We start from the raw sequence: 12,985 nt of genomic DNA on the forward strand, positions 1-12,985 counted from the left end.
TTATTTCATATTATACATTATATTGAGATTATATTCTATATCCAATAACTCTGCAAAGGAATATGATGTAGTGTTTTTTCAAGTCTTCTTTAGAACCACGTTTATGGTTTTCCTGGTTCTGCTTACTTATCCTACATCTGTTTATGTAAATCTCTCCACATTTGTGTTCATCAGCATACTATTATTCCATTACATCCAAGTATCACAATTCATTTAACCATAAACCAATTGAGGGATTTTTTTGTTGCTTCCAGTTCTTTGCTCTTTCTGAAGGATGGTGCAATATTTTTGGTACATATGGATCATTTCTCTTTGTCAATGGCCCTTCTACTCTCTGGGTGAAAGGATGTGGACATTTTAGTCATTTTGCTAAATTAATTTTAATGAAATTATTAAGTAACTTAAGGTGTTGGGAATATCTGCTAGCACATAGATTTTGTTACATCATACACTTATCACCTTAAGAAACACAGGTTCCAGTATTACCTCTCATATTTACTAGCTGTGTGAAACTGAATAAGTCATTGAACCTTGGTTTTCTCATCTATAAAATGTGCACTAGCTTGCATCACAAGAACATAAAATATCTAGTAAATTACTAAAACATATGAATAATTGCTATTATTTATATGATTTCCCTCATAAATTCCACTGAAGAGATCCATTCTACCAAAAGGATAGATGGTATAGGCTCATGCAAACACAATATTACCAGTCCTTCATATAATTAGTGAGACTAAAATACACTAACTGCAGGAAATACCTTGACAGATATTGCTCAAATTTAACTTACACAAAAAATGTTCATCTCATTCTCAGCCAAAATTTCATCTGGCTGCTTAGTGTACTTTTGCATTGTCCTTATAGTCCACATGTAAAAGTGGTATCGATAAAGTGCCAATAGCTATGGCCATTTCCTAGGGAAATACAAATAGTGTCTGCCAGATACCAATACTACAGTATTGAACTGATAGCAATGAAGTGTACTTAGAAGGCTAGAATAACAAAATATGGATAAAGTGCTTGACAATATATAAAAATCAATCTAGTACTATTTGTTAAATGTGTGTGGCTATTGTGAAGCAATTGCAGAGGTTAAAACAATCTCAAAAAAAAAAAAAAAGACTTGTTTTTCTGGAGTTCAAAGAAAGGAATGCAGAAATAGTTCCTATTCATAGTTCCAGTAGGTTATATTAGAGCAGAATTGGCAGAGATTAGCCCAGTTAGTGAGCACAGCCATAAATAGGTTTAACATATATCTACAAATGTTTTTGGCTACGTCCTATTCCTTTATGAGGTTATGGGCAGTAAAGATGAGGGAAATTATAAAGGATTAAAAGTTCCTTTACTGGAAGTCAGGAAGCAATGATGGGAGTATTACTTTCCATCATGTCATATGATGTAAAACCCCTCCTCACAAGAGGAAAGATACACTTTATAACTGTGAAATGACAGTAATAATAATTATTAATAATCATGATGATGATGTTAACCTGATACCTGAAAGTCCAAAGATTTTTTTTCTAGGAATGTACTAAGTGCTGGCTATGGAAAATAAAACTATTTCAAGATAGATGAATTTAACTCCTAAAAATTTAAAATTGTCTTTTGTAGATGAAACTATAACATGCAGAGTCCATGAAATTAAGTTTTGTTTTCCAGTGCCCCATTTTATATGTATCCTTTAGCCAAGAATCTAATTTTTCATGCTTGGGACAAATTTGTTATTATAACAGATTAGGAGAACAAGAAAGTTGGTATTTTGTAATCTATAATTTAAGTAGAAATAAGTTTCTCTTACTATTCACCTTCCTGAATGCTGTCTTTTGTATTCAAAGTTCTAGTCAATTAAACTCACATTTTAAAAATTTGTCTCAATAGCCTAAAATTATATGCAAAGCCCAACAAGATTAAATTTAATAGTTGTAAATATAAGGTCTTGTCATATAGATTCAAAAAGTCAATTGTACAAATACAAACTAGAAAGGATACATCTTGACCACAAGTCATGTAGGAAAAATAGACCTGTAGATATTTTAGTTAACCACAAAATTGTAAATGTCTGGTAATGGCTATTAAACAAAATATAATATTAGACTATATTATGGAATAATATCTGCAGTATTAAGGTAAGTAATGTTCCACTACATACTCTGTACTGATCAGATCACAGATATAACACTGTTGTACACTATTCTATGTACTAAAATTTAAGAGGAACTTTGCAATTATATCATGTAAGAAATAATTGATATTATTTCTGCTAAAAATAATAAAGTATTGGATTTAGGATTAAAATACATTTCTTCTGCAATGTAAAATTTTAGTGCTTTTCAAAAAATTTCCTGAATTTGAAAATTATGGAAAATAACTTTCTCTCTACAAATATATATTCATAAAACTTAATATGGTTCTGGAAACTCCAAGGTGATTAACTTCACCTTTCAATTATTTTTCAGGGTCTCGATTCTGTATGATCTCAATTAGGCAAATCATATCACCCCTTTGGAAGGGCATCAGTTTCCTCATTTGTAAAATGAAGGAACTGGACTAGACAACTTCTACAATTACTCACAACTCTAAAATTCTACAATTCCAAGTACTTTTCTCCCCCTCTTTTTTCAATTTTTATTTCAAGAAACATTCTTCCTTTCACTTCTTGGCTATTCTAAGAGCTTTGTTTATTGCTTTAACAGCTCCAAGCCCTCAAGGTCTCCTGATACTATATAATGCTGTCTTACTGTTTCCCTTACAATGTCTTCCTTATTAACCTGTATTAGATCCTTTCTGTTTTCTGTACCCTCCATTATTGCTCACCATGCTGTTTTTATCTGTGTTCCAAAATGTTTTGCTTTGTACAATTTAAGCATCAAGTATGACTTATCATCCTTTGACTTCTTCAAAAGTTTTCATTTACTCAGTGCTTCATTTTTTTGGCAAGGAATAGTCCTAGGCATAGTTTTCCATTTTTCCACAAGTGGATTAGACTTATGTAATTTAAAGTAATTTGAAATATAAATATCTGGAGGGCTTAGTGGACTGCAAGTGCAATATAAGACATGATAGCCAAAAAAAAAAAAAAAAAAAAAACTAATGCTCTAGAGAGCTGTATTAAGAGAGGCAAAAAGTACGGAATAAGGGGAGTGATAATTCTGATGTACTCTATCAAGAATATATCTAGAGTGCTGGGTACCATTTGTTTAAAGCAAGGATATTGATAAGTTGAAGACCATTCTGAGAAGGATGAAAGATGAAGAACCTTGACACTATGCCTCCCAAGATTTAGTTGAAGATACTTAAATGCTTAGCCTAGAGAAAAGACTTTTTTAAAATCTACTAGGGTGAAGAGGTACATAATGATTTCTGGCAATTAAATTATTAATTTCATAGTGATCAAATATTTGAAGGTTTATAATATGGCATTAGATATTTCTATTTGGAACAGGACCAAACAAGGAGTGATGGGGAGAAATTGCAGAGTGGTACTTATGAATTTGCTGACATTTAGAGCTATCTAAGAGTAAGCTGAATTTCTTGGACTCCCAAGTCTTCAAACAAAGAGAGAACCACTTTTTCGGGATATTGTGAAGATTATCTCTCTGTGGGAATGAATTTGACTAAAAGGCCTCTGAGATCCCTTCTGATTCAGATTTTGGGATCTTCAGTCAAAGGAACTGTGAGCAATACTGAAGAATAGAGAACAAAAGGGAAAGCATCTAATGTCTGAGGCTGTCGCATGAAGCAGAGAGTACATTTTTTATTGTACTGAATCAAAGGAAAGACAATGTGGCATCCTCAAAGCTAGGAAGTCCTAGATTTAAATTCACCCTGTGGTACCTACCGACTATGTGCCCATGATCAAGTCATTTGAAAATAACAATCTATATTATTGATAGAGGAAATACCCTCATGCATGCATTCCCTAAATTAGTCAATGGTAAGTTTATTTCGTATCCCAATTGATCTAAGATAGAAATAGAAGAAAGTTATAAGAGATAAAAATTTGCCTCAATTTAAATAAAACTGTGATTAAAGTTAGAGATATCAAAAAAGCAAATGGGCCACCTTGCAAACTGAAGGAGCTCCCCATCGGTAGTTATCTGTCAAGAAATTATGACAAGGATTCCTGCATTAGTCAGGAGCTCTGGACTAGATGGCCTATAAGGTCATTTATAGATCTATAAAGTGATAAAATTCAGGGCATTTGCCTCACCAAGTTGCTTCTACTTCCATCCCTCCAGGTCTCCCAGAAGTTATGAGATAGGGCCAAAATTTTGTTCAAGGAAATGTTAGGAAAGTAAGCAAATTCATAAAATTCTAAAGACCTGATTAATTCAACCTCACCAAGGGCTGTATCTAGAGAAAACATTAGAGTCAATCTGCATTTACTATATCCATTTCCCCATGCTGCTTTCAATAGTATATGGAAGTACCCCAGAGCAAACTTTGTAATCCACAATCCCTCCCATTTGTCTTTTTCTCTGTGCAGGTGGATGACAGGGCACTGGAGTCCCTGCTCAGCAACTTGTGAGAAGGGAATTCAGCACCGGGAGGTGACTTGCGTTTATCAGTTGCAGAATGGTACCTATGTTAACACCCGTGATCTTTATTGCCTCAGCCACAAACCAACAACAGTTCAAAGTTGTGAAGGACGTGACTGCCTTTCTATCTGGGAGGCATCAGAGTGGTCAAGGGTAGGTATTTGACACTTTAATTAAATTAACAAACCTAACAAGTTTTGTCTGGTAAGCACAATATTCTGATTGAATTAAAAATTGGGCAATATAAGATGACAGGAAAAGATAATGATAAATGTTGGAGGGGATGAGGGAAAACTGGGACATTAATACATAGTTGGTGTAATTGTGAACTGATCCAACCATTCTGGAGAACAATTTTAAAACTATGTCCAAAAGGCTATCAAATTGTGCAAAGCCTTTGATGTGGCAGTCTGGATCTGATCTTAAAGAGATCATAAAAAGGGGAAAAGGACCCACATGTGCAAAAATGTTTGTAGCAGCCCTTGAAGTGGCAAGGAACTAGAAACTGAGTGGAAGCCCATCAGTTGGAGAATGGCTATTATAATATATGAATGTTATGGATATTATTGTTCTATAAGAAACCATAAGCAGGATGATTCCAGAAAAGCCTGGAGAGACTTATATGAACTGAGGCTAAGTGAAGTTAGCAGAACCAGGAAATCAATGTACACAGCAATTACAAGACTATGTGATCATCAGCTGTGATGGATCTCTTTTTATCAATTCAGGCTAATTCCAATAGACGTGTGATGGAGAGAACAATCTACACTCAGAGAGAGAACTGTGGGAACTAAATGTGGATCACAACATAGCATTTTAACTTCTTTTGTTGTCGTTTGCTTGCTTTTTTTCCCTGCCTCACTCTTTTCCTTTTTGACCTCATTTTTTTATGCAGCATGATAAATGTGAAAACATGTCTAACATACTGGATTACTTTCTGTCTGGGGTAAGAGGGTGGGAGAAAGGAAGGGAGAAAAATTTGTAACAAAGTTTTGCAAGGATGAATGTTGAAAACTATCTTTCCATGTATTTTGAAAATAAGAAGCTATTATTATTGGGTAATAGATCTGAACAGAGTGGAGTCTTAGCTATTTAGCATTCTAATCTTTATCCAAAATATAAATCTCATCACCCTCTATTATCTCTTGTTCTTTACATCTCAGGCATGTTGTTGTTGATCAGTCATTTCAATTGTGTCCAAGTCTTAGTAACTTTATTTAGGGTTTTCTTGGCAAAGATACTAGAATGATTTTGCCATTTCCTTTTCCAGCTCTTTTAAGAAAAGAGGAAACTAAGACAAACAAAGTTTAGTTACTTACCCAGGATCACACAACTAGCACATATCTAAGACCAGACTTGAACTCAGGTCTTTCCCAACTCCAGGCCTGGCACTCTATCCACCATGCTACCTCGCTGCCCCTGTGTCATACATAGAACTAACAAATTAGAGATTTTCAAGATTGAATGAATAATTACTCCTTTGTCATTGGAAGAGAATCTTTAACTCTATAGACAATTTTTATAGGCTTGTTGCTAATACAGACTTAAAACAAAAGGTTTTAGAAACAAGCCATTGTGTAAAGAATCTCAAGCAAGTCCTAAATGCTGAAAATTATGTCACTTCAACTTAAACTTTTCTCAAGTTTCATCCTTCTTGACAATAATTTAAAATCTGACATCACTCTATCAAAGTAAAAAATATTCTGTATTGTTATTACTTTCTAAAGATTACAAAGCATTTCATAGGTTTTATAAAATTTCTATGGCCTAGGTAAGGGACATCTCTCATTCTTGTGGTACAAAACACATGAAAGGTATTATCACAAAAGATGATTGGTAACCAACCCAAGAATATTATCTAATTCTAATAGAGAGGAGTGACCTCAAGAAAGAAATTCAAGAACCTAAAATTATATACCAAGTACCTTCTGGAAACTCAATAAATGTAGCCAGAATGTTAAGGATCTGTCCAATAATATTAAAAGAAATGGCTTTATTATTTCAAAACTACTTAATTCTTCATGCTTCTCTTCCTTTAACATTATTAATGTTCTCAAGAGTTTAATACTTGAAATAATCTGGGGCCCATGGTGTTAGCTGTCATGTTATTATACAGTAATTATATTCTATATTGTGCTACATAAATTGTTTATTATCTCCTCCAATGGTTAGCACCATGCTTGAGAAATATTAAGTGTTTAATAAATAGTTTAATAAAATAAAGTGTTTGTTGCCTGATGAGAAAAGAAATAACCTGGAAGTTTAAATGTTGGAATTTTAGTCCAGTTTCAAGTACCTTGGGCAAATTATGTTAATCTCTTTGAGGCTAAGTCTTCCTCATCTATAAAATGAGAATATTGAAATGAAATAAAAACTCTTGACCTGGTGGGGGAAAGGAGCCTATGGACTTGGATTTTAATATAATTGCTTTCTGTTGTGAACTTAAGATATTTTGTTTTAAACATTTAAAGACATTATTCTAAGAGATTTCATCAGTTTGCTGAATTCATGACACAAAAAGAATTTTAAAAACTCTGAAGAAGTATTCTTTAAGGTCCTTGTAGCTCAAACATTTGAGATTCCTTTTGAACTGCAAAGAGGTTTGATCCTTTAAGAGAGTTGATATTTAATTCCTGATTTATATATATAAACTCTTGTATAAAATCACTCTGAGAAAATTGGTTTAGAAGATTTTTCTTATGTCCTATGGCACTGTTTTTATATTGAAGCAAGTTGATGTTAGGAGGGTTAGCTTCTCAGTGTGTAAGTCAGAACTACAAATTGTATGGCTATTAAAAAAAAAAAAAAGGCCTGGAAAGAGATCAATTAAGTCTTAAGTTTAAACCGTGAATACTGATTCTGGAAATACCATTTTATCATTGGTTGTATTTTATTCAAAAGCCACACTTTACATTAATGATTTTGATTTTTTGGCTACAAAACAAAAAAATAGTTGAATAAAGTGCAAACTCTACTCCCTCATCAAAAGTACTTTTTTTTTTTTTTTTTTTTCAAAAAAGCTAAATCCAAGACAGTCTTCAGTGTGGAAAATATTTTTAAAGTTCCTTTTTTTTTGCCAAACAGTTGGAATTATTTTGGATAAAAAAAAAAAAAGTACTCAGCCCATTTTTAATGAACGAAAGGACAGAAAAGAATTTGCAAAAGGTGACCCTTTTCTGATTATTCAATAGATGAGTTTGAGACTAAAGCAAAACTTTTCCACTGTGCAAAATTCTTACTCTATTGCAATGAATATATCCCCCAATTTCCTTTTAAGTTGAAAGTAACTCATCATGATATTTTAAGAAAAGGAATGATGTAAAACATTTATTTAGTTCTGCAAATTCAAAATCCACCTAGATATTCTGAAATATAAGCTATGGCATAATCAGCAAAGTAGTAGCACTGTAATTGTCTGTGGTTCAAATATAGTCTACTCATGTTTTTGTTTTTTTAACAGAATCTAATTGTTCATAAAAATGCTAAAAATAAAAAAACATAAAGAATGCAACATTTGAAAAATATTCACAATTACAGTTGTGTAATCATTTAAGTACAACTTGATGCCTCTCACTAATGTTTATTTCACTCATGCTCTAATCCTGGTTTGTTTGGAATGCTTTTTTCCAATTCCCCCTTAACTTCTGATCAAAAACCAGATTTCTACTTTACAAGGTATACAAAATCCTTTTGCAGCCAGTGGCTTTAACTCTCTCCTATTGACTGTAAGGGTTGTTTTCTTTATTAGGTATAAGCTGATGGTACTTAGTTTTCTTTCTACTTAACTTCCCTAATCTTTCTTTACCCAAGTCAGTACAAGAAATAAACAAAGAAAAAAGAGACAGTAATTCCTCTCATAGTATATAAGAAAACAGAGGGAAAATAGTCATAGTGTTTTTCTTTATAAAGAACCTGGGTGATGGCCTATCACAAGAAGCCTTCTGAGTGCCTCTTTATGGTATTTTTTACTTAATAAAAAGCTCATGGTTACATAGCACTTTAAAAGTTCACAAAGCTCTTTCCTCATAGCCCAGGGAGGGTGATTATGCAAGTACCTTCATTTCATAGCTGAAAAACTGTTCACAATCACACAGCCCATAAATGTCAGAGTAGGGATTTATTGAATATAGCTTGGTCTAAGATTCTCCTCCCTACTCATACTTTTTGATTATACCTTCTTTTACTAAGTCTAGGGAGAACTAGTAATTTTCATTCTGTGGTCTTTTTAACACTGGCACACACATCAAATCAAACACACACCTGATGTCAGATACAGAGTTTGGCTTTACCAGCATCTTAGCTTATTGCAGAAAATATGCTGGAATCAGAATGAGTCATCTTTAATCAACACTGTAACTCCCTATCACATCAATCTGCTTCTCCCTATCTTAACTCTTCTCAAACTTTTTCATCTTCACCAGTACCTCTAATTCCTCAGTATTCTCCCTTTTTCTGTACATCACCTTTCTCTGAATTCTTCATCTTCACCCCGTATTTAACCAGTTTAAGTCTATCCTGTCCTCTACTCTCAAAACACTTCTTCCCCCTCCCCCTTATATATCAAACTTCCCTATTTTTATTTCTATTCTTTGCACAACTAATCTCTCTTAACATTCAGGTTTTTTTATGATTATTTTATAGTTTCTACTCTATTTTCCTCACATATCCAGTCAGTTGCTAAGTCTTGTCATTTTTACATCCACGGCAGCTCCTAGTGGCCACCACCATAATCCAGATCTTCATTATATCTTGAACTATAACAGCCTCTTAATTGATCTCCTTGCCTCATGACTCACCCCACTCCAATTCATGTTTCTTACAGTAAAGATCTGCTTATGTCCCTACCTATTTAATGAATTCTAAAGAAATGCTATCACCCTTAAGAATCAAATATAAATACCTTTGTTTCTCTTTTAAAGCCATGCTAACCTAACTGCCCCTTATAATAAAATAGTTCTCCCTTTTCTGTGTTCTATGGATGAGTTGCTGTCTTTATACATGTTCCAAATGGCATCTCCTGCCTCTCTGCCCTTTCAGTAGGTATAACTAAAACCCAGATTTATCCCTAATCTCCTCCATGCTTCTTAAAATTTCTTTTTTCCTTCAAAACTCTCTTTAAAGGACTTCCACATAAACTTTTTATCCCTCACTGCTTGTGTCTTACCCAATAAAACAATGCATTCACACAATTTGAAGAAGACAGACTTATAGATGTTGTTTCCATAGCCCCATCTAGTAGAATATAATCTCCTCAAAAGAAAACAACTGTTTTACTTTAATTTTGTAGCCCATCAACTATCTCAGGTGTATGGCATATAAATGTCCATTGATTAATTTAGTCAGAAGAAAGAAGTGGCTTTCAAAACAGAGGCAGAAGATGATTTCACCAGAAAATAAAATATATATTTTTTAAAAACTCAAGTCTGCAGTTAAAACTTATATTACAAAAAAACTCCTATTTCCTATGGAATTGTTCTATAAAGCTGAAGCCTACCTTCAACTAAATGTTTTAGTAAATACATAAGTCTTATATATTTTCTTTTTTCCTCAATTACATGAAAAATTTTGATCATTTTTAAATTTTGAGTTCCAAATTCTCTCCCTTCGAAAAGGTAAGTAATTTGATATGAATGCTATATGTGTAGTCATATAAAACATTTCCATAGTTAATCTTGCTGCAAAAGAAAACAGACTAAAAGTAAATTAAAAACAAAAATTTTAAAAGAAGTACACTTTGTTCTGCAATCAGACTTTATCAGTTCCTTCTCTGGAGGTAGATAGCATTTTTCATAAGTTCTTTAAAATTTTGTATCATTGTATTGCTAAGAATAGCTAAATCATTCATAATTAAGCATCCTTACAATATTGCTCTTACTGTGTACAATGTTCTCACTTCACATTGCATCAGTTCATATAAGTCTTCCTATGTTCTTAGGAAAGCCTCCTGCTCATGATTTCTTATACCACAATAGTATTTACCATAATTATATGCTATAACTTCTTTAGTCATTCCCTAATTGTTGGATATCCCCTAAATTTCCAATTTTTGGCACCACAAAAAGAGCTGTTATAAATAATTTTGTACATATAGTTCCTGTTTTCTTTCCCATCAATCTTTGAGATATGGATCCCGTGATAATATTGCTGGTTTGATGGATATGCACAGTTCTATGGTGCTTTAAGTATGGTTCCAAATTGCTCTCCAGAATGGTCGGATTAGTTTACAACAGTGGCTCTATTGGTTTTGTTTGTACAGAATCTTTTTAATATAGAAAAAACTATAATCTAATCAAAGTTATTCATTTTACATCCAATATTGCTATTTCTTGTTAGGTCATACACTTTTACTTTATCCTTAGATGTGATAGGTAAAATTTTCCATGCTTTTCCAATTTGCTTAAATCACCCTTTGTGCCTGATCATGTATCCATTTTGACTTCATCTTGGTATACAATGTGATTTGGTCTAAGTTTCTGCCAAATTGTTTTCCAGTTTTCCCAAAAAATTTTGTCAGATTGTGAGTTCTTACTAAAAAAGCTTGTGTCTTTGCGTTTATCAAACACTAGATTATTTATGTCATTTATTACTGTGTCTTATGTATCTAATATATTCCACTGATTCATCCATCACACTATTTCTTAGCCAGTATTGTTTTGATGATTACAGCTTTGTAATATTGTTTGAATTCTTGTATTGTTAGGCTACAGCCCCCTTCATGGTTTTTAAAATTCCCTTGATATTCTTGAATTTTTGTTTTTCCAGATGAATTTTATTATTATTTTTTCTAGCTCTATAAAACAAAATTTGAGTATGGCAATGAATATATAAATTAATTTAGTTAGAATTGTCACTATAACCTTGAATTTCTGGTATAAAGTCCACCTGTTCAAAGTGTATGTTCTTTGTGATATATTGCTGTATAATAGCCTTATTAGTATTTTATTTAAAATTTTTGCATTATTATGGATTGGAGAAATTGGGCTATAGTTTTCTTCTTTGTTTTTGCTCTTCCTGGTTCAGGTATCCATATGTTATTGGTGTTTTAAAAGTTATATGGCAGGACTTCTTTGTCCTTTTTCCCAAATAATTTACATAGTATTGGGATTAATTCTTCCTTAAATTTGGGAGTATTCATTGTAAATCCATCCTGAGAGGTTTTTCATAGGGCTTTCATTTATGGCTTATTTAATTTCTTTTTCTAAGATAGAGTAACTTAAGTAACCTATTTCCTCTTCTATTAATCCCCGCAATTTTATATTTTTGTAAATATTCATCTATTTCACTTAGATCATTGTTTTACTGATTTAGTAAAATAACTTCTAATAATTGCTTTAATTTCCTCTTCACTCGAAGTGCATTCCACCTTTTTATTTTTGATATGAGTAATTTGATTTTCTTCTTTAAATCAAATTAATCCAAGGTTTATATATTTTATTAGGGTTTTTCCTCATAAAACTAGATCCTAGTTTTATTGACTAGTTCAATGATTTTCTTAATTTTGAATTTTATTAATCTATCCTTTGAGCTTCAGGATTTCCATTTTTATTGTTTAATTAGAAACTTTAAATTTTTTAAGTTGCCTAATTTATCGATCTGGTCTCTCTCCCTTTTTAATTGATGTACTCATTAAGAGAAATAAAATTTCTCCTAAGTAGTGCTTTGCTACATCCGATGAATTCTGATTTGTCGTCTTATTCTCTTTAATGAAATTGATTGTTTTTATGATTTGCTCTTTGGCCTACTCATTATTTAGGAATCTATTAGTTTACAATCAATTTTTAATCTATGCTTTCATGGACCTTTATTGAAAGTAATTTTAATGCATTATAGTCTAAAAGGGATTAATTTAATAGTTCTTTTTTTCCTTTGTGAGATTTTTAATAGTCTAATATATAGTTAATTTTTGTGAGATGTCATGTACAACTCAAGAAAAAGTTATACTCTTTTCTATTCTAGTCCAATTTACTCCAGAGCTCTTTCATATCTAACTTTTCTAAAATTCTATTCATGGTTTTATTTACTTTCTTATTGTATGGTTAGATTTATCTTCTGAAAGGGAAAAGTATACTTTCACTAATATAGTTTTATTGTCTATTTCCTTCAGTAATTCATTTAACTCTTCCTTTAAGAATGTATATCCTTTGTCATTTGGTGCCTATATGTTTATTATTGATATTTCATCGTCTATGTTACCTTTTAGCAAAATGTAGTTTCTTTTCTTATCTCTTTTAATTAAGTCTATTTGTACTTTAATTTTTATCTGAGATCATGATTGCTATGAAGTTTTTTTTTTCTGTTTTTATCTGTTATAGTAAAATAGGTTCTGCTCCAACCTATTATTTTTAACTGCGTCTCTCTGTTTCAAATGTATTTCTTATAAACAACATATTTTTTATTTTTTTAATCCATTCTGCTATCCACTTCTGTTTTATGGGTAAGTTTAT

At 32.1% G+C, this 12,985-nt stretch overlaps 1 protein-coding gene across 1 annotated transcript in view; it reads left to right on the top strand.

Moving 5' to 3' along the window:
* ADAMTS17 (ADAM metallopeptidase with thrombospondin type 1 motif 17) overlaps positions 1-12,985 on the top strand; it is a 451,660-nt gene that overhangs the window by 410,205 nt on the left and 28,470 nt on the right. The window contains 1 exon segment of the mRNA XM_074295031.1: positions 4,490-4,694. Within this exon segment, the coding sequence (XP_074151132.1) occupies positions 4,490-4,694 (205 nt within the window).

Source organism: Sminthopsis crassicaudata, chromosome 2 (genome assembly GCF_048593235.1).
Source record: "Sminthopsis crassicaudata isolate SCR6 chromosome 2, ASM4859323v1, whole genome shotgun sequence".
NCBI classification, from domain to species: domain Eukaryota; kingdom Metazoa; phylum Chordata; class Mammalia; order Dasyuromorphia; family Dasyuridae; genus Sminthopsis; species Sminthopsis crassicaudata.